Consider the following 23,256-nt stretch of genomic DNA (forward strand, 5'->3'; position numbering starts at 1 on the left):
CGTCCGAACATGTCAGTCTTTCATGGGCTAGAAGTTGATGTTCACTCCCTGTTTCCTCTGTGCAAACTCAGTCTTTGTCACCTGCCTCTCCTTCCTTCTCACCCATCCCCACCACCTCAGTGTCTCTTTGTTTTTATACTTCTTCCCCCACAGCTTTCTGGCTGCTTCTCTTTCTCACCCACTATCTTGCCACTTTTTGTTCCTTTGTCTCCATTCATTTTAGTTGTCTTTACTTCCTCTTTTCTTTTACCTTGGGACTTTACTTTTCTAAGCTAGTTGTGGTATGAAATTAAAATGTATTTAAGACATTTAATTTTGTCTAGGCACTTAAATTTATTGAATACTATTTTTATACTGAAAATTTGTGAGTTCAAACTCTTTGCTCTTCCCAAAATGATACCAGCATGTTAGTATAATATAATAGTGCAGAGTATAAACAACATGTTAGCCAAATGATAATGTGATTTTCCTTTGGTTAGGCCTTTCTTGATATAACTTTTTTTTTTTTTTTTTAACTAGTGGTTATTTGTTCCTTCTTCTTGCCGTTAAGTCTATAAAAATATTTAAAAAAATCTTTAAAAGTTTATTATGAAACTGCTTATAAGTTATGATTGGACTTAAAAGATAATAGTGACAATATACCATGAAGATTATGTATTTAGGCATTTCTATGATTGAATGTTATGTTTACTTGGTAAAAGTGTTGTGTATGTTAGGTATAATTGCAATAACTCAAGAAAACAATATTCTGAAATTGTCCTCTTATAATTTTCTAGGCAACAAGAGGGATGAGATTAAATTGGAAGTCCTCACAGGGGTGCCTGACTGGCTCAGTCAGTAGAGTGTGTGATTCTTGATCTTGGAGTTGTGAGTTCAAGCCCCACATTGGGTGTAGAGCTTACTTAAAAAAAATGTATTTGATTATTCTTATAGTAATCATGCAGTGAATACAAATTCACACATACACACACAAAAGAATGACTCACAAACCTAAAACCTAGATCTGCATTTACTGATGGAAATTTAATTAGAAGATTGTAATAAAAAAAATACAGAGGCAAGGAATAAGTTTAGATTTGAGTTGAGTGAAGGTTCTTGATCCCTGTTGTTTTCTGGGTTTTAGGGTGAATTTTGGGATTTTTTGTTGCTCAGCTAACCCAGTGCCCTAATCTATTAGCCTTTCATTTTAATTGAAATCAATACATTGACTCCTTCAAAATGAAAATGAGGCTCACAGCTCTGCCTCCCACTATGGAAGGCTGATTTGGGGAGGTGCATGGTGAGATCAAACTCACCTGGACTCTGACTTCTGAGCTCCATACTTGCATATAATCAGGGCCTACTGGGCACCTCCAGAGGATGATGACCACAGTGCCTCTTCATGTATCCAGAACAGCCAGCTCCTCTCCTAAGTTCCCTAACTAGGAAAAAGGTAATACTCTAAATACAAAACAACAGCAACTAACATTGGTGGATTATTATGTCCCCTCCCCCAGGTGCTGTCCTAAACTCTTGAGATTCCTTGTGTTCTTTTAATCCCCCAAACAACTTATGAGATAGATACAGTTGTCATACTGCCCTAAAACAAGGCTTCGGCATGCAGTAGATGGTTGGTTAATAAATATTTGTTGAACGAATGAATTCTCATTTTGTAGATGGGAAAGCTGAGAATGTAATAGATTGAACAATCTGTCCCAGGTCACAAATATGACAAAACTGGGACTTGAATCTAGGATGTTTCCAAGCCTATATCCTGTGCTTTTCTTTTTTTAAAAGATTTATTTATTTATTTATTTATTTGAGAGAGAGAGAGAGAGAAAGCAAGGGGAGGGGCAAAGGGAGAGGGAGAGAGAATTTCAAGCAGACTTCCCACTGAACGCACAGTTCCACCTGGGGCTCGATCTCATGACCCTGAGATCATGACCTGAGCCAAAACCAAGAGCTGGATGCTTAACTGAGCCACCCAGGTGCTCCTATATCCTGTGCTTTTATCCATGATGGCAAGGTGGCTCTTGGACCTGCACAGAGTGCCTACCATAAAACCTAGTCCTGCTTTCACAAATTTTCACAAATTTCCCTCCCCTCTAGATCCCACATGTTTCTGGTAGCTGTCCACAGAATTTGGCACTGACTGGATTGCCAGCCACATCCCACTCAGTAACTTGGCCAATTATATTAACCCAGAATCCCTCCTCATCTGTCCTCATTCCTACCCCACCCTTTCTAATCTTGGAGGTACCACTTGTCCCCTCTTGGTAGTCTCCAAGAAAGCAATCTCACTTGCCTTCCCAGATTTAGTTACTGAAATGACTTCAAGCTTAGCCATGTCCTCTCTTTTGTGACTCCATAGCTAACCCCTTTGTACCTTCAGGTGCTCAAATTCAACATACCTATAACTGAGCCCATTGTGTCTCCATCAGATGTTTTCGGGTTGTTTCTAGGTTTTTTTTTTTTTTTTTTTTTTGCTGGCCCTCTTTGGGTGAGGCTGGGTGAAAATTCAGATGCTTGTACCTTGTTAGAGTGTTGGGCATATTTCTGGCTCATCTAGCTTTTAAAACCAACAAAGGCTGACATTTGGCATTTGGAATGTACCTGAATGCTACTTATAAAAGCCCACCATGAAGGGCATACCTAAGAATGCAAATCAACAAATCCACAGGACTATGGCTAATTCATTACTCAATTAGATTTCAGCAGTGTGTCTCAAGTGGTTGCAGGTAGAGATTTATTTGAATTTTGAATCACTTTAAAAATTCACATTAGATGTATTTTTAAAACTGACTTATTCAACAGATGTAATACAGCATCTTTTTCTACCTGGGGTTGCAGCAAGATCAGAAGTTGTCTCTTGGCCTTCACACACTGATGATAATGATTTCTCTGTTCCCTACCGCTCAGTGAGTGGGCTGCCAGAAACACTCTTTGGCTCCCATAGTCAGAGATGTGGAGTCTTCTATCATGAGCACTGGTCAGACCTTCCCTGGTGCTAACATAGTTTATATCTCCTTCCACACTGAATTTAAAATGGAGATCTTATTACTATCAGCCTCGTGTGGTTGTTATGAAGATTAAATACATGCAAAAACTCTTACAAGTTGAGGACATAGTGAATCACTCCAGAAAGATTACATATGATTATTCCTATTTACAAATAAGAACTGGGAGGAGGGACAATATGTTGAGGGATATATTGGTTCTCATTCCCTGTATTAACTCCATAGCAACTCTGCATGTATAGCTGGTGTTCAATAGGAGAGCATAATATTTAATTCCTTATTCTGATTATAATAATTATTAAAATGATGGTTCTCATTGTTACTGTGTTTAGCAGCATCAATGCCTTATCTCAGTGTTTCACCAATATGCTAGACCAAGGTGCATAGGCAAACATTGTTAGTTTTAATAGGAATTTATTTTAGTGTGTATCACTAAAAAGAAAAAAAAACACACACACATCAAATTCATTATTTCTTGGCCATAATACCTGAGGAGAAGCTGAAATTAAAGAAAAAAAACAAACTATGGGTTGAAATTTATCTATCTAAAATACATAGTAAATATATTAATTTATGTAAAATAGGTACTTTTCTGCTCTATCTATATACAGATGTAGATCTTTCTTGACTTACAATGGGGTTACATCCAGATAACCTACTGTAAGTTGAAAATATTGAAATCCAAATTGCTTTAAATCTACCTAGCCTACTAATCATCCTAGCTTACTTAGCCTAGCCTACCTCAAAGTGCTCAGAACACTTGTATGAGCCTACAGTTGGGCAAAATTATCTAACACGAAGCCAATTTTATAATGAAATATTGAATATCTCACTTATTGAATACTGTACTGAAAGTAGGAAACAGCATGGCCGTACGGAGAATGGTTTTAAGTGTTATTGGTCGCTTACCCTAGTGATTGGGTGGCTGCCTGGGAGCTGTGGCTCGCTGCCAATGCCCAGCATCACAAGAGAATGTTGTACCGTATGGACCCTCTTCCTACCTCCACTTCAGTCAGGTAGCTAAGGGCCCAAGTACTTTCACTTTGGCTTTATAAAACAGCCCCAAGAGACTCGTGTTAGTTTTGACCTTAGGGCCACAGCTGAGCTAAAGTGCTGAGGGCCTCCGACCTTTCCCATTTCAACAAAACACACTGTTCCCAGGCTCATGCTAAAGACTCTTTTCTTCCCTATTTTTATTACCAAAAGATTCTGCTCAGAAATAAGTAATATGAATAAAATGCATTTCTTCTTGGGGCCTAGTGGTTTAAGAAAAGGATTTGGTAAGGAACCTGTATATCTCCTGGTGGGTTTTGAAAGGGATTGTTAGCATATGTTGTGATTTATTGATTAGTAACTCTTACTCCTGCTGTTATTCCTTCGGGCTCCTGCCGAACCGTGTTTTCTGGGTAAATTATTCTTAGCAAGGGTATTGCCTGGGGTGAGTTGTCAGACCCAGGAGCGCTCCTTGCTCTCCGGCCTGGCTCCACCTCTTCTCCAGTCCGCCTCTCATGCGTTTCTGACCAGCCTCAGCCACTGAGAGAATGCTGTTCGTGAGCTTCAGAGGTAAAATAGGAGGCATTATCTTGGCTCCCAGTCTGTGACTCAACAGCGAAGAAGCCAGTTGAAAACACACAAGGGATTAGACCTTTGATGTTACACAAAGAAAATTGCATTTCAAGCTCTGGAGAACATGAGCCATTCTAAACCTGATTAAGAGTCATCCAGCACCAAATTTTGATAAATGTTTATTTTGGAAAAGTGGATTGCAGGGTTTTCAGATTCTGCTTATTCACCCAGAAAACATTTGTTTTCTTCTTTATTTGGAGTAGGAATAAGAGAAAGCCTTGAGTTGTCCTGAGTGTTTACTGTGCAAAATTGAGGAGTTTCTTTTGGCTGCTGCTTGAATAACTGCTAGAGCTCCATGATGTAGAGATTCTCATCCTGGCCACTCTGAGCTCATTTACAGGGGGCATGATCATAGAATTCAGGCACAGACCTAGCATCCTACCTGGGGAGAGGGTTTGGAGCACGTTTTGTTCTTGTTGTTTATTTTTGTCAAAAATAAAATGATCTATAAAATTTTGAAAAAGAAACAATCATTCCTAATTCTTCCATGCTTCATAGTTGCTAAGTGGCTTGCTAAGTGGCTTGTTTAATCTTTTGGTGCATTTATTTGTACACATAAGTGCAGGCTTTTTTTTTTTTTTTTTAAGATTTTATTTATTTATTTATCACAAGTAGGCAGAAAAGCAGGCAGAGAGGGAGGGGGGAAAGCAGGCTCCCTGCCGAGCAGAGAGCCCAACGTGGGGCTCGATCCCAGGACCCTGAGACCATGACCTGAGCCGAAGGCAGAGGCTTTAACCCACTGAGCCACCCAGACGCCCCAGGGCAGGCTTTTTACATAAAATGGAATCATATCTGTTTTGTTTTGAAATCTGTGGTTTTCATTTAGTATATTCTGAACATCGTTCCATGTTGATAAGCAGAGTTCTCCATCGTTTTTAATGACTGCTGAATGATTTTCTATCCATGGCCTCCTCTCCCTCCGTAAGTCCTTCACACTCCTGCCTTCACTGGCATTCCTGTTGTCCCTTCTCTTCCTCCTAGTCTGTCCTCTTCTGCTTCAGCTCCATGTATTGTTTCCTGTTTTTGCTGCAACATTCTTAACACACCCTTCAACATATGCAAATAATACGAAATAAAAGGTTTTTGTAGTTTGGGGTTATGCTGATTTTATAATTCATACCAAAATAATTTGTGTTTCCATTTTTGGTGGTGGTGGTGGCAGCTTTAATATTTTCTGCCCAAGTTTTCCGAGAACAAACATGACAGTAGTTTGAAAGCCTTTCATATCCCCAGAAGGAAGAAATGACAAAGAGGCAAGACATTATAATGAATGTTTATGATCTTTACTTGGGAACATGACCGTCTCAAGGCCTCTGTCATATCTAGGTCTTGATGATTTATCTTGTTTCCTCAGACCCTGCACCAGTCCACAAAGATGGGCAGAATGAAGCAGACAGTACACCAGAAGACCTCCAGTCTGTTGGGACTAGCAGGCTGCTCTGTCACATCACTGATGGTGACAACCCACTGTTGTCACCACGATGCTCTATCTTCAGCCAAAGCCAGAGATTCAACTTAGACCCTGAATCAGCCCCTTCTCCACCCAGCACTCAGCAGTTTATGATGTAAGAAAACAGTGTTTTGTTATTATCCTCATTTCATACAGTTTTTCAACTACTACATTCATGACCTGCAATGAAGTATATGTCTGAGATAGTGTGAACATGCTTACGGAATACAACTGGGAGACCTGAACAATGAATGTTAACAGTCTGTACTTTCTAGTTGGGAATGCTGTGTTAGGTCCTGCTGTCTCAGGAGGAAATGGTCAGGGGAGGCAGGATACCCCAGGGCTTGCATGTTTGGACATTTTTGGTGAAATGACCGGAGTCCTACGTAAGAATATGTATATGCGGATATCAGGAATACCCTTGTTGGTGAGCTTAATATTCTTTCCATGCCCGATAGCGGCCTCAAGGGATGGCCTGTGGCCATGCTTGGGAGTTGTATACCTCAATTTCTTCTTAGATTCTAGAAAAATGGTGGCTTACAATGGCTGCCCACCAAAAATTGTGAAACTGTGCACTTCTTTTTTAATTCTACAAATAATTTTGATGCATGACTAAAATGAGTGTTCCTTGACTGAAAATATATGCAGGGAATCCCTAGTTTCCCCTTGGTAACTTCTGTGGTCATTAATTTATACAAACCTGAGCACACAGGCTGTCTATTGGTAGACTCGAGGGAGTGAGTGGATTCATCTATTATAAAGGATGTGCCATGTGAGAGGGTGAATTAATTTTCTGGAGGGGGTGGTCCATTCCTCTTATTAGATTTGCAAAGTCTCTGTTGTGTTAATATATCTTCCTTAAAATATTAGGTGGATCCCATGCAACCTGTCAGGGATGACACCACAGCAGAATGTCTCCTTTGGTTCCAAATTGGCCTCCTCCAAGCTTTAGGAAATGCATTTCCTGGACTAATATTCTGACATTTATATGCTAAAGTCTCTGATGGCATTTTCCCTTAATGGAATTCTGTAATTGGTGGCCTCTGTTAATAAGAAGATGCCACCATGGTAGACCCAGCAAATAACAGACTGCCCTTTCTGAGAATCCAGGGAGCTTGGTTTGGAGGCCAGCAGCAATGTTTATGGGATGATCATGGGTTCTGATGATTCCGTCCCTCCCTGCAATTGTTACAGGCCCCGGAGTTCTTCACGGAGCAGCTGTGGTGATGGCAAGGAGCCACAGACCATTACCCAGCTCACCAAGCACATCCAGAGCCTCAAGAGAAAAATTCGGAAATTCGAAGAAAAATTTGAACAAGAAAAGAAATACCGGGTAAGGGCCCTACAGTTTGAAATAAGAGTGGATTGTGTCAGAAATATGTGGGCTCTTCTGTCCTTCCTTTTTGATTACCCCTCTGTGCCAGGGGACAGCTGTTTCCATTTGCAACCCAGGACCCACCATAAATTGAGTTCCCTTCCTGGATCTGTCCTATCCTCACAGGCTGTAATTTGACTCTGCAAAGATATCTCCTAGTAATGGATTATAACTTGTTTCCAAACTGATTCGATTATTGATACTCCTTTTTTTTCCCCCTGAGGAGCACTACTATCACTGTTTCTAGGACTGAAATTTTGGAAAGCTTTTTGAATTATGATCTCATTTTTTTCTCTAACCCTTTACTATTTGCAGTTTTGTAAGGACCTATTAAGGACCCAAAGGCCAGAGTCTCTAACAGAACAGAATAAGGGAGAGAGTCTTCTTTGACATAAGAGTACCTCTGGTTACCTAACAAGTGACCTCTGTTCAGCTCATTCATAACGATAAACCCCAGTCCATCCTTTCCTGTCAGACACCAGTCTTTGTGCTGGTGTTGCAGTGTTATAATGACGAACCCTTTCTTTTATTACATGAGAAGCAATAGAGAGGAAGGTGTCCTTATGGTCAATGCTAGTTTTATTTATTTTCCTTAATGGTGACCATGGCATAGACAAAAGTCATATGGATGTAGAATAGCACAAAGATATTGGGTCTTTGGCAGAGGGCCCAGAGAGCTTGTTATCAGAATAAAAGAGAATAGGGAATAATGTCTCGTACATCTTGAAATATTTAAAGGCTCACTAAGCACTTGGTACAGAGATAAGTGGCACATCCCTGTGAGTGGAATAAGATCTGAGGTGGGAGATGAGAGTGGGTGATATTCCACTCCCCCCTTTTTCCTATCCTGTTTCCCACAGTGGCTTCAAATTCACTAAAAGACGGGTATACAGAGTGATTTTTTTTTTTTAAGCTTTGTACAATAGAAAGAAAAAATCAGACTGCTTTTCGAGACAACCTTAGTCAGGGTGTTGAAGGTTCTCTTCTTCCTCAAAGTCAAACAGTGACAGCCCTTTACTTCATTAGAGCGGGAAGGCACTCTACACATAAGAGGTATAGACCTTGATTTTACAGATAAGGAAACTGAGGCCCAGAAAAGACTTGTAACATGCCTTAGGTAGTTGTATTCTATCAGCTCAGACTGGTAGATGAAAGATGAGTAGGTTTTGCAATGGAGGAATAGAAGTAAAATTTGTTAGTGTCCACATTTTTGAAATTTCTAGGTATCTTGAAAGAAGCTGATTTCCTCCATTTGCTGCTGGAATGTGTTTGGATCTGTCATATCCTCACATTGGAAACAGTAGAGTAACAACTATGGGTTTCATTCCCAGGTCCTGTTAATACTTATTACCTAGCCATCCTTAAATCAGGCTGATCTGGATTTGAATCTGGCACAACTTAGTTAGGAACTTTGTGACTTTGGACTGGTTACTTTAGCTTTCTGAGTCTCAGTTTATCCAACTGCATAGTGAAGTTTATATTAGTAGTGATTTCTTAAGTTTGTGAGTATTAAATGAAGGAGTGCATATATAATGGTTATTATAGTGTTTGGCACAGAGAAATATGTGGTCCTAGATATAATTAACTTTTTCATCTATTTGAGTGACATTTGATGAGGCTATCCCAAAACAGCCTCTGCCTTGTCCAAAAAGGAAGAAAAACTGTACACATCAATTCTTCACTGAATATTTCTACCTGCAGCCACAACCCTGGATTACTTCTCTCAGCTTTAACAGCCACCCAACAGGCTGTCTATTTTGGAAAAGAATTTCCGCTGGCACCTCCTGCCCCTGTCTAGAGAAGTTTTTGAGCTGGTGCAGACCCATGCCCACACAACACACGTAAACATTCACAAGTGTGGAAGGGTGAATTTGGGAGCAGTGGAGGACGACCTCATGGTCACCACTGCCTCAGTGTGTATAAAAGTCTCTGGTGTACCAGAACCTTCCTTGTCTTAGGGAACGGGGTTTCCCCGCACCCTTCCTGCTGGGGCGCCAGGCTGTGGTTAGAGGCTTGACGTGTTAATGGACTTAAATTAGTTGCTGAGTGTAAGGATTTCCTTCCTGGCAGGCTGATTGTGGAATTAATAGCATGCACAGCTAGTGTTTTAGTTTGAGCTCCTGCTGGGTCTCTGTGCTAGTCTGGTGGCCTAATACAACATGCATCTTTCCCTCTGTTGAATGTGACCATCTTACATTCCTATCCAAAACCGTGTTTATTCCTGATGGACACCGGGGACGGTATGTGCTATGATGAGTGCTATGAATTGTGTAAGACGAAGAACAGACCTGTATCCAAAACAAATAATACATTATATGTTAATTTAAAAAATTTTACATTTAACAATCATTACCCTTGTGGAGTTAGAAAAGGCTGTTTCAGCCAGATGTCCACTATTTGTGAAATTAGAGAATGTTGAAATTAGAAGGGATTGGTCAGTCTTATTTCTCATTCGACATTTGAAGGAACTGAGGCTCAGAGAAGGGAAATGACTTCCCCAGGATGACACTCAAAGAACTGACCTGGCAAGACAACTCAGGTCTTTTCCTTCCTAATCCAGATTTCTTTCTAAAGGTTTTTTGAACTGTCTTTGACAGGCCACGGATCTGGTCCAGGATATCATCAGTCATGTGCCTTGGAGGTCCCATTTTAATTGAACACAATACAGCTAGTTAGGAACTTTGTGACTTTGGACTTGTTACTTTATCTTTCTGAGTCTGTAATTTCTGGGTTTTATTCTCTTGGGGTCTATTAAACTGGGATATTTCAGTTTAGAAGTTAGGAGGCTTGAAGATCCACAGTTTGTACATGGAAACTTTCCATGTGATTTGAAAGGTGCCATCCTTGTGAGCTTGATTTAACCTCTTTTGAAATCTCCCCTGGGAGTAGGGAAATAAAAAATTCATTTCAGAAAATTATTTCAGGCTTTAAAATATTTTGTCAGAAAAAGAAATCAGCCTTGCATTTTTCCTAAGTTCTATTTGCAGTAGTGAAAGCTGACTTCTTAGGTGGTTTTAGGTTTTTGTTCTTGTTCTTAACATTATTTAAGAAGATGGTAACTGTATAGAGCATATCTAGTGAGAAAGATGTGTTCCAGATGAACAAGATGTGTTTTCAGATCAGAGTGGAGAATTCTGTGAGGATTTTGAGAAACCAAATGTAAAATATTGGCTGTTCATATAACCAGACTGTTACCCAAAACAGCACACTAAACTATATATCAGGGAAGTGGCACAGTGCATCATTCTGGCACATCATGGGTAGGACCAGGCTAAGCTATTTTGGAGGTGTGGACTCGTGTAACTGTCCGTGGTACTGAAACCAGGGCTTCACTCATGGGAACCATCCATATTATCCATCTGAGCTCCCCAAGGGGGGGAAAAAAAAACAAAAAAACAAAAAAACAAACACTGTTGTTTTCCTTCATTATTCTTTTCCATCTTGATTTTAAAACTATGGTTTTTACATCACTCTAGAAGTGACAGAATCATGACCTGTGTTTCACAATTAACATACTTAATCCCATGTACTTTTTTTTAAATTAGAGAGTGCCTGCGTGTGAGCCAGAGAGGGAGGGGCAGAGAGAGAGAGGGAGAGAGAGAATCCCATGCTGAGAGTGGAGCCTGATGCTGGGCTCAGTCTCAGGAACATGAGATCATGACCTGAGCCAAAATCAAGAGTCAGACACCTTAACAATTGAGCCACACTCCTAATCCCGTTGATGGGATTTGATGACCATGCCATACAAGTACTGTTTTTTCCTTTGAACCCAGGAGGGACACATTTCTCTCTTGATGCCTTTCTCTCAACAACTTGCTGATGTTACACGGACTTAGTGGATCCTTAAACAACATATGGCAGAGCCCCTTGACTTAGTCACTATCAGTGTACGCATTTCTGGTGATATTATAATTATGATCAGGGCATCTTGAACATTCCTATATAATAGTCCTTGTATATGCTCAATTCAGAGTAATCATTAATCTTCTTGAGCCTGCATTGAAGTTAATAGAGTGGCCTTGATTTAAGAAAGATCTTACTGACCTATGGGGGTGGAGGCTAAGTATGTTTGGCCATTCTTCTTTCCTTGTTTCTCTTTCCTGTAGAAAATCCATTTTTATGCTAGGAGAATAAATCCAGAAATCAAAGTGAGTGATTTTTTTGTAAGAGTCTTATCCTCCCAGAATAAAAAATATATTCTTATTGCCACATACAGGTTCTATTAACTACTTGGTAAGATGTACATACCCCTACATATATGTTTGTTGGTGAAGACATATCTAGAATTCCTGTGAAAGTCTGGTAGTAACATTGCTATTATCACCACTTCTAGTAATAACATCTGCAATTCTAGTTAACACACCTAACCTACAGTGTATAGCATATGCCAGTAACTGCTTTCACTGTTTTATGTACATCAACTAATTCACCCCTTACAGAAACCCTATGAGGGAGATGCTCTTATAATCCTCATCTGGTAGATGAAACTGAGGCTAAGTAATTTTCTCAAGATCACACACTTATGATTAAGTTTTACTTTAATGCTAGCCCAGTAGGATACTGAGTCTATAATGAGATGATTAAAAATATGGGTATCTCCCTGAAGTACTGTCTTCTCAGACGGTTGTCAAGTTTTAGAGATCCTGGGGTCTCCTTTCTCTAGGTTTGTGGAAATGACTTATAGGAGCTAAATCCTCTAGTTTGTCAGTATAACCCAGACAAGTGGTGGTCATAAACCATGTGTGTGAGTACAGGTGAGGGAGTAAGCACTGGCTTATATTAGTGCTTAGGTACTGATATGAAGAAAGGTCTGGTACTGATATGAAGTCATCCACACTGATATGAAGAAAGGCCTGGCAACCAAGTGTGGGTTGTGGGTGGCCCACAGGGTGACTGAGGGTTAGACTGCAGGGGACACTGGAATGGTTGGGGCTATATGAAAAGTGCTGAATGACTAGGCATATTTAGAAACAATGCCCTTGTCAAGGACGAAAATGTGGAGGAGGTCAGGAATGTTTGCTGTGTTTTTCAGAAGGAACTCTATCAACTGGAGTTGTCATATCTGAATTTCTCTCTTAGGTTTATAAGTCTCTGAACTACCTTTGTGTTGTCTTGACTGTTTACAATTTTTGTTTTTCCTTTTATCTTTTTCTTTTCCTCTCTCCCTCCCACCTTCCCACCCACATTTACCCTCCTTGTAGCCTTCACATGGTGATAAGACTTCTAATCCTGAAGTCCTGAAATGGATGAATGATCTGGCTAAAGGTCGTAAACAACTCAAAGGTAAGGGCCAGTCAAGGGTCTCTTTTCCCAGAAAGGAAGCAGTTAAAATATTGATAATGTGCTCCCAGGCATTTTTTTATTCTTTTCTGCCTGTGCCCTCTCTAACCTTGTGTCTCACCTAGATTGGAGGCTCCATTTTGAAATAAAGGGTTCTAGGTCCCCTTCATTGTTTGGCCCCATCTAACAATTCTCCTTATAAAGAGACTGAGGAACTACAGACTCTGAATTGGAATGATTCACTTCAGTGCCAGGAACATTTCAACATGGGGAGTATTAACTTCCTTGGGTTACTGGATTCTTGGATGTTAGAAAAAGGTCTGAGCAATCATTGACTCTGCATACCCCATTGCAGAGATGTTGACATTTATGTCCAGAGATAGGGACAAGTTACATAGCTAGGAGGTAGTGAGCTAGGTGTAAAACTCAGTTCTCCTACCTCCTAATCCAGTGTTCTTTCTGCGTTTCTCTGGAGATGATGATGTGTTATTAATTAACTCTAAAATCCATTTAAAAGTACTATGGTATTTTCCAGCAAAAATTTATTTTCTTCCTCTCTTCACATTCTTATTTCGATATTTAGAGATGTGGGAATTTTTTCCAAATCTCTAAAAGGGTGGCAATAAAGAACTGGAAGGGAATATTAATTCAGTGGTATTAAACTGTAATGATGTAGCAGGTTTATAAAATATGCAGTGTTTAAACATCACACCAGAGTCTAACTAAAAAAACAAACATCAAACAAAGAAAATGAGCTATGTAATTGAGAAATCAATACAAATGGCCACATTGACATTATCAGCCCCTTAGCATATTCTGAAATGTAATTCCCTGACATGTCCCAGGTGGCTTTTTTATTTTTAATTATGTAGGCTTATATAAAACCACATTGAAATAGTGGTGATTCCTGGATTTTAAAAGATAACAGACAAAATTGTGAAATCTGTCAAGTTGGGGCTGGCATTCCCATCTCTCCTTTCCCATTGCTCCTGTATTTCCTTGGATGTCTAAGTGTGTAAAGCCTTATAGAGGTGTTTGCATTTATTTGCACAGGGGCTCTTAATGGCACAAAACTTCCAAACTCAAGTAAGTGAACCTCTGAGTGTAGAATTCCAGGTGTTATGGTGGGTAATGGGTAAAATCTTCGGGGCGATACCACTGGTCTTCCTCTGGAACTCATCCTCTGAAATTTAAACCGCTGAGTTACTCCTACACATGAATTACTCCATTTCCATGAGATTCCACCCTCGAGAACGCTCTGTTTCTACATCTGATTGGAAGCTTATGCTGTTGGTTCTGGCTACTAAGGCTGCCCTTTCCCAGCGGAAAACCATCAGCAACACTGTCCATTTCCACTGATTTCACATCAGTGGTGGGAATTTCTGAAAGACTCTCTACTCTTAAGCCCAGTGAGTCCTCCTTGTTCATGGTAACTCATGGCATTTCTCTTAGAACTAAAGCTGAAGCTCTCAGAAGAACAAGGGGGTGCTCCCAAAGGCCCACCTAGAAACCTGTCCTGTGAGCAACCTGCAGTCCCCAGAGAGAATGGGAAGCCAGAAGCTGTGGGTCCTGAGCCCTCCTCCTCTGGAGAGGAGACTCCAGATGCTGTGCTGACATGCCTGAAGGAGAAGAGAGAGCAGCTTCCTGCTCAGGAGGATTCTAAGGTACCTCACCATGTCCTCACAGGTCATAACACTCAATATAGTGCCAGTGAGATTATGGTTTTGAACAATTTATAAGAGCACTTGGCACCACATAAACAACTTTAGGAGACTGGCTCTGAAATTTCATTCAGGTGAGTTTTTAGTAAATTATTGGCCATGACCTATGGGTGTTGCCACTTAATTCCAGGATGTTGTTCTGGAAGTTATTGCATGTTGGTGGGAAGCAAATGACAAAGATATGACGGTGTATCATGTCTCTCTCTCCCCTAATTCCCCCAATAAGCTAGCAAATTAACCCAAGATTAGTGTTACAATCTCATTTTATAGTGTGTTGTATTAAAAAATAATGAAGCTGGGATGAGTTATACATTGTAAGGAAAATGGTTTAGTATCTTCTATAATAAGAATAAAGAGGGAGGCTTTTTTGAAGAGTGTTTGGTAATAAGATGTCTAAAACTGGACGCTTTAGACATCTTAGTTTTGAAATCTCTGTGAGACATTCAGGTAGAATTGTCAATTAGACATTTGGATTTATGAGCCTAGAGGTTGAAGAAAATATTTATCATATTTTATAAAGAAGATAATGAAAGCAATTAGTATTTAACTATCTAATTCCTTCTCATCCTGCACATCTATGCCTATATTTCACTTATGCCAGGGAGCCTTCCTTGTAGTCTTTTTGTCCCAACTCTTAAATGGTATGGTTACCCTTAATTTCTTGAATAAGAGTGGTAGCACCCCAATCATAGCTCTAACTATGCTGTATGACATTTTCTGTCTCTTACTTTATACCTTAGACCTCTTGAGTAGAAGAGCTGTTTGTATCTCATGATCCTACACTGTCTGTACACAGGGGGTATTGAATAAATGTTTGCTGAGTGAATGGATAGATGAATGAACAAACTACCATGTTTAACTTAGAAATCAAGTATTCTTGAGGAGAATGCCTTTACCTGTTCTATTGCACATTATCTGGTCTCAATCACAAGGTGGCAACATATATCAAATCCCAAAAAAGGCTTACCATATGCCCCTGGACTTCTCCTTTACATGGAGATTTGTGAGCTACAAGCAGAAATGAGCCTTTGGCCACCTCCCTTTTTTTTTTTTTTTTATGAAATGCTTAGACTTAAGAATAATCAATTATATGTTGCAAAAAGTGGATAGGTTTTCATCTACTTAGCAAATGTATTCCCTCCCCACTAAATGTAAATTTTTGTGGGTAACACACACACACACACACACACACAAGCACATGTGTGGTTTTCCGTCTTTCAATGCTTCTGATGGTCTTTATTGTATTTTTTAGTTACCTTAGCCGCATCCATAAAAGAAGCTTGGTCAACACTCAAGTCATAATTCTATATTCTACTTGGTTAGTGCAGTGAGGGTTGAGTTAGGATTGGGACCGTAGACTTGGATCAGGTCTCAGTGCTTCAGCAAGCCACTTTCTAGCTATGTACATGTAGCAAGTGAATGAATTCTCTGAGACTCATCTTCATCATCTATAAAATACAGACAATACCTACTTACATAATTATTGTAACAAGAAGGAAAGATGCCTGATGACTGGTGTGCAATCATACATTTGCAAAGATATTAAAGTGCCTATTATGTGTTGTGAATTATGATACATCCTGGATATAATATGATAGAGAAGCTATGGGGGTTTCTGCCCTCACAGAGTGCACATTCTTCTGGGAATTGGGATACAATAACAAACAGTTAAATAAATAAAATTATTAAAGATTTGGTAAATAGTGTACAAAGAATTAAACAGATACTATTATAGAACATAATGGGTATGGTTTCTACTTTATATAGGGTGATTAGGAAGGCCAATACATGGCATACTAAATTCTTCATTAAGAAGAATTTACAGGCCAAGACAGCAGCAAAAAGCATTTTAGGCAGATGGGACTGTGGATGAAGATCTTGAAGGAAGAGCTTGCATGTACTTGGAATTCTTGGGTCTGAGGGCTAGCTGCACACGATGGTATGAGATGAAGTCAGAAAGATAGTCCGGGGGCCCTGATACAGGACCATTTAGGGTAGTATAAAGTATTGGAAAGCTGTTGAGTTGTTGAAAACAGGAAAGTGATATGGCATGATTTACATTGAAAGTATCTTTCTGATTGCTGTGTGAATAAATGGTAGGGGGAAAGAGTGGAAGGGGAAAGATGAAATGGGTCCTTTGCACTAGCATGATAGCCTTGGAGATGGAAAGATAAAGACCTATTCAAAGTATATTTTGGGGGGCGCCTGGGTGGCTCAGTGGATTAAAGCCTCTGCCTTCGGCTCAGGTCGTGATCCCAGGGCCCTGGGATCGAGCCCTGCATCGGGCTTTCTGCTCAGCGGGAAGCCTGCTTCCTCCTCTCTCTCTGCCTGCCTCTCTGCCTACTTGTGATCTCTGTCTGTCAAATAAATAAATAAAATCTTTAAAAAAAAACAAAGTATATTTTGGATGTAGAATCAAAACGATATGATGAATCATTGGACAGTAGGGAGTGAAGGAAAGGAAGAATCCAAGATGGTGATGGGTCCATCTATTGAGATGGAGAATCCTACAGGAGGAATAGACTGGGGATGGGACTGGAAACTTAAGAGGTCTGTTGGACATGTTTATTTTAAGATCTTTGAGCAATAGTGTGACCACCCATCCCTGGTTTCCTTGGATTTTCCTGGATGCTGAAAATTTCAAATGATTTCATCCTGGGAAAATGCAGATGGTTGGTCACCCTGCTGAGGCATCTAAGTCAAATATAGTACATGCACATGGGAGTCTAAAGATCAGAGAAGTATATTTGAGTTCTTTGTAAGTTATCTTTGCTTAAATGGCAATTTATTTCTATTATTTTATTATTATTTTTTTTTCATTAAACTTTTGTTTTAATGGGTCTCAAAATTCTGTGACAGATTTTTGGTCAAGTTGTTTCCATTAAAAGTACTGATTTTAAAAACTAATAACTTAAAACTGCCACACACACACACACAAAAAGACAAATGGTCCACAAAACATTCTCCTTTCCTTCGGAAGGTTTTACGATGCATTGTTATCATTAACCAGTCTTTTACTATTAAACTTAAATGGCCAATTGACACAAACAGTTCTGAGACCGTTCTTCCACCACTGATTAAGACTGGGGTGACAGGTATTGGGGATAATATTCATTTAGCCTTCTGAGCTTTCTGGGCAGATTTTTAAATGAAATATCTGTCGAACTGATTCATAAATGTCAGAAGCCCCTTCAGATCTCTGCACTAGACTAAAGGTAGGCCCTTTAAATAGAAAGCATCTATAGTGGAACATGTAGCTCTCAATACCCAAATCTGTAGTATTGTTCCTGGGGAAGTTTAATATAGCAGACCCTAAAGTGGCTACTGGTTCCTACAGGAGAGTCCCCAAATCACAGCAGAAGCCAAGGGAGGTTTGCAAATTTCCACAGTAGCTATGTTATTACTCCATGAGCTTGTTAGCATTTGAGATTATCTGAATAGGTCCCATTTCTTTAAACTCAGATTGGCAGATGACTTTTATCTGGGGTCCTTGCTTTACTGCTGAAAATACATTAAATATTAAAACTTCCAGGATGAAGAATTCTTTCTTTTCTAGAGAGACTTTTGTGAAGTTTTTGCATTTGGCATTTGGTCAGAGCCCATACTAAAGCTGATAAATCCTGTAGCGTTGCCTTGTCAATTCAGATACTGCTATAGAGTAATTTTCCTCCTCTTCTATTAAAGGATGATTTTTGGAGGCAATCACTTCTGGATCACAGGGTATCTACTGAGCCCTAAAAGTGAATGAATCATCCCCTGAGTCTGACTGTGGTGCTTATTTATATCCTTTTCTTTTGAAAGTCCCAAATTGATGCTGACACATTGTACCCATTTTATTGCCCTTTCTGAGAACTGTAGGTGGTGTTAGGAGCACGGCACAAATTACTGACTGGATGAGTAATGGCAGTTACTTCTTCTGGACCTTCACTAACTGCAGCATCTTTGAGGAGGGAAGCAGATTTATTTATTTATTTTATTTTTTTTTTTTTTTTTTTTTAGGGAAGCAGATTTAAAAAAAATAATTTTATTTTTTAAAATCAAATGAGAATATAGTGATTGTTACACATTATATATATAGTGAAAATACAGTGGTTGTTGTACATTGAAGAGAGGGAAATTTAGAGGTAAAGGGCATCAGAAGGAAGATTCCATCAAGTTTTTTTTCCTAGTTCTCCTTTAAAAAAAAAAAAAGTTTTCTTAATAGATCATACTATCTGATATAGTTAAAAAAATGTAAAAGGCTACACATTAAAAAGACTCTGCTACCCCATCTGCCAGCTCTAGCTCTGAGGTCTCCCATCCCCAAGCAGGTAACTATTGTTACTAATGTGTCATGTGTACCTTTTGAGTTTCTATATAAAGTATATACAAGAAAGAATCAATATACATTCTTAATTTGTCCCCTTTTAAAACTAAAAGTAACACATTATATAATTATCCTTTTTTTCACTTTGTATATTCTGGATAGCTTTTTGTATAAAGAAATTGATTCACATTCTTTTATTCTTAAAATTTATTTAATAGCACCATGTATTCCTTTTTTAGTAATGGACAACATTGATAGTAACCTGAAATCAATTTTAGTTTTTAGCTTAAATAACATTTAGTTCACCTGACTCTTTGCCAGGGACATTTACATATGCTAACTTATTAAAACAATATATTCATATAACAATATATTCACTACATTAAAAATCTAAGGTTCAGACCTTATATAATTTTCCATGTTAAAAATAGGTAAGTTTTAAAGCTGATTATCTGAACTCATGTCCTCTGGTTTCAAGGCTAATACTAATCTGCAATCCCCTGCTTAGAAACATTTTATATTGACCAAGCCGTTCTCTTCAGCAGTTTCTTTGTATGATTATGTTCATTACTGATTTTTCACATTGTTTGACTTGTTAGTTCAAAAGTCAGACTGTTCCATATATACTGTCTCACTTGGTGAGGAGCTGGGGAGACTCAGACACAGGAAAAGCTTGGCAACAATTGGTTCTCTAAAGCTAGAGTAATTGATTCCCATCACTGCTTCCCTCTTTAGGAGAGATCTTGATTATGGGGCTGATTGACATGATTTTTAAAATAAATTTCTGTGGTTTACTGTGAGGGAATAAATGGGACTAATGCCATGGGGAGAAAGGAAACCAAGCATTATGGTAAATGCATATGAGATATGGCAGTTTTTTCCCAAACAAATTTCTAACCAGGGCCCAGAAAGGAATACACTTGGGCTGTCTACTCAGAAGCAGTTCTGTCTTGCCACCTTGTTTGGGAGCTACTATTCCAAATAACTCATTAGGTTGATGATTCAAATAACCTACTAGGTAGGAGTCTTAAGAATTTTTTTATGGCAAAGTTGTCAAGCTGTCAACAAATCATATCAAACTGTTCTATGCACAGTCCTCTCTTGCTCAACCTCCTTTTCATTCTACTCTTTCTGATGCTATAAAAAATGAGGGAGAAGGAAGTTAGACTAGGTATCTTTGGGATTTATCTCCTTTTATTTATCTTTAAATCTGACAGCCTATTCATGCTCTGGATCTCTCTCTGGCTATTTCAGGTTACTCAACATTGTCTTTGTTTCCTCCATTCACATAAAGAAAATCAAAAGTTAGATACATCTGACATACCATGGACAGCCACAAATATGCAGAACTTGGCAGAGAGGATGCATTTCAAAAATAGTCATTGAATATAGAGGGGACAATTGTCTGATTCTTGGCAGAAAATGGCTGAGGAATAGCCAAGTTAAATATATGTCTGCCCTTTAGATTTGAGGTACCTATTCAAGCAAAGCCTACCTCTTGACTCATCTTTCTTCATGAAGATTGACTCTACAGGCCTTCCTTAGCTTCTCTCTATAGGACTGTGAGTAGAAGAGAGCTCCAGGCACACAGTCTGATCACTAACCCTTCTGTTAGGCAGCCTGTCTTCCTATTTGAGGATGAGCACTTACAGAATTAGTTTTGACACTGTTGCCAGTGAGCCCTCATGTCTCTCTTTGGGGGTTGCTTTGATAGTGATGCTAAGAATAAAATCAGGGACTCATCAGAGTGAAAGATGAGTGCATACATTGTATATGGACACTGATTTTCATCTGGCATCTGTGAATACTTTTCTATAATAGCATTCATCATTCTAGCTTGCTTTTTGATCACTCTTTTTTTCTTTTAGGATGAAATTTAGCTTTTCTAGAATCCAGAGGATATGCTAAAAATTAATAAAATCACGAAAATCAAACTACCATAGAAAGATGCTAATAACAGTTAAATGTATCATTTTCTGAAGCGTTTTCTATGGAATATAAGCCCTAATGAGACACTGAATAAAAAGCACTATGTTAATGTTTTCTGAACTTGGATTGAGATTTTTTATTACCTATTAAAACCCTATTGGATACATGACAGGATTTTTTTTTTTTCATGGTAAGATGTATCATGACTAAGAAAATATTTAAGGAATGATTGGGCCAGTAAATGAAAAGCTCTTGGGGTTACTTAGCCAATAATATTTAAAAGGCTTCTACAGAAAGCCTTTCTTTCTACTGAAAATGAAAGAGCCTTAGGTTATAGCCTATAGAATTATATGAAGACTGTTAAAAATTAGGGTACCTTTGTTTATAAACCTGTGTTGATAAATTTATAGCAAGGAAGGGGGATGTGTTGGGTACTGTGAAAATTTTTTAAAATATGTGATATAATCTTTGTTCTTCAAAAACCTCTAATTCATTTGGGCAGACAAAACTGAAACAGAAAATTGTCAAGGCCCAGATAATAAGACAGAGAAGTTCAGAGTAAAGGGAGATAAATAGGGGCCAGAATGGTTCTCAGCCATGTTCTTTTCCTTCAAGATCCCTCTGGGGGAATCTGGAAGGCAGAGAACCAGATGATACTGGTTTTTTGTCTTACAGAAAAGATACTCGGGTGATTTTGCTATGTGCTATTTCTACCATCCCTTCCTGCATCTGACCAGAGTGAAAGGGAAACTGTGTGTAGGAAATACGTAGCAAATTAATGTAGGATACACAGCAGGGAGCAAAACCAAGGCAAGCAGAGGTTTGGTCACTTTGGATGGAAAGGTGATGGTTGGGTAGATAGGTAAGGGATTGATAGATATTATGCACAATGTGACCTGTTAAAAATAGTGCTTAGGGATGGGTCATACAGCAGAGAGGTAGGAGAATACGTTCTTGGACCAGGAGGTTATCAAATTTTTTAGTTGGAAGGAACTTTGTAATTCCAACCTCCTTGTTATACAGGTAAGAAATTGAGGATTCAAATAAGTTAATTGTTGTATCCAGAATAGTTTATGTCAGAGCTAGCCAGCAAGCCAGTATATACTCCAAGCTTGTTGTGATGAAGACATAAACAAGGTTGGTATTTGTGAATATAATCATGAAAATCCAGATAAAATACACGTTTCAGAAAAAAAAAATTGAAGATCTCGATAACTTTCTTTTTTTTTTTTTTTTAAAGAATGAAGAAGTAACAGGCTTCTTACCATTTACATATTTAGGATTCCTTCAGAAAGCTTTAAACATCTTTCTAAACTTGGACCTATCCTAAAGGAAACTTTTCCTAGAAGAAAATTGATATGTGCTTTAAATAGTATATTATAAGTGACTTCGCTTTTTCTAATTACTATTATATTATAGTATTATTAATCTTCTATTTTGAGACTTCAAAACTGTTTTGTTTTTTTTTTTTTGCCTGCTAAAATATAGACATGTTTTCATTCTCATCTAAGAAAGGACCAATAATTAATTTCATGTTTTTCAGGGAGCTAAGCAAGACAAGAACCTCATAAAACCTCTTTATGACCGATACAGGATTATCAAGCAAATCTTGTCAACACCTTCCCTTATTCCAACAATTGTAAGTCAGGATGCTTGCTTTAACTAGAAACAATTACTTGTGCTTGTTATAGTTTAGGTAGGGAGGCAGCACTCTGACAGTTATAAATAAGCCTTCTTGGCAGTATATACTGCTAACAAGGCCAGTTGTTATTTCAAAAAGTAGAAATGTGGTCTCCATTAAGCCTAATATTATTAACTTAAAAGTGGTTGATAATTAAAATTACTATGAAAGAGGAATTTATAGCAATTGCATTTTTGAAGCAAGTTTTAACATTTGCTTTCATTTCTTGAACAAATGATGAATTTCAACTTGGCATTTTCTAATTTGCAGCACAGCTAGACCAAACAGAGCCTTTCTATTCTGTGTGTTAATTTTTCTTCTTGAATAAGAAAATTGACTGCATATTCCTTGATATAATGCATCATTTGTTTTTGATACCATTTGACCATCATTATGTAAGATATAAGATTTATTTCAATAGAAAATATGGCTACTGAAATTGAGTTAGACTATTTTTACTAAAGATGACTTATGGGAATACAGAACTAGAAAAACACCACAAATCTTACTCCATTAATATTCAAGTAGTCACTTGCTCAAGATATCAACGTAAAAAGGAATAAATATTAACAAATACACATTTAAGTATACTTGACTACATTATACTTTCATGATTTTAAAGACAAAGATAATAGTGAGTCATAGTCTCTAAAATTTTTCCATTGAGGAAGCATGATTTAAAAGGATTATGATTTTCAGATTTCCTTGCAAGGAAATCTTTTGGTTGTGATGATGTTAAGGAATAACTCCATTTTGCTTTGGCCTTCCTAGAGCTCATCCCTGAATCTGTCAATTTTCCAATCTCCTCTGTATCTGAATGTGGTCCACGCAGAACCTGATTTGGGGTATTTCTAGATAACAAAAGGTGTCTAAAGTCCCTCTCATTCTAACC

At 38.4% G+C, this 23,256-nt stretch overlaps 1 protein-coding gene across 1 annotated transcript in view; it reads left to right on the forward strand.

Moving 5' to 3' along the window:
* The window catches only part of FAM13C (family with sequence similarity 13 member C), a 141,252-nt gene that overhangs the window by 111,216 nt on the left and 6,780 nt on the right, over positions 1 to 23,256 (forward strand). The window contains exons 7-11 of the mRNA XM_080823161.1: positions 5,977 to 6,187; positions 7,267 to 7,405; positions 12,649 to 12,730; positions 14,180 to 14,391; positions 22,227 to 22,322. Of these exons, the coding sequence (XP_080679287.1) occupies positions 5,977 to 6,187; positions 7,267 to 7,405; positions 12,649 to 12,730; positions 14,180 to 14,391; positions 22,227 to 22,322 (740 nt within the window). The remainder of the gene's footprint in view (positions 1 to 5,976; positions 6,188 to 7,266; positions 7,406 to 12,648; positions 12,731 to 14,179; positions 14,392 to 22,226; positions 22,323 to 23,256) is intronic.

This window comes from Martes martes (assembly GCF_963455335.1).
Source record: "Martes martes genome assembly, chromosome: 14".
NCBI classification, from domain to species: Eukaryota; Metazoa; Chordata; class Mammalia; order Carnivora; family Mustelidae; genus Martes; species Martes martes.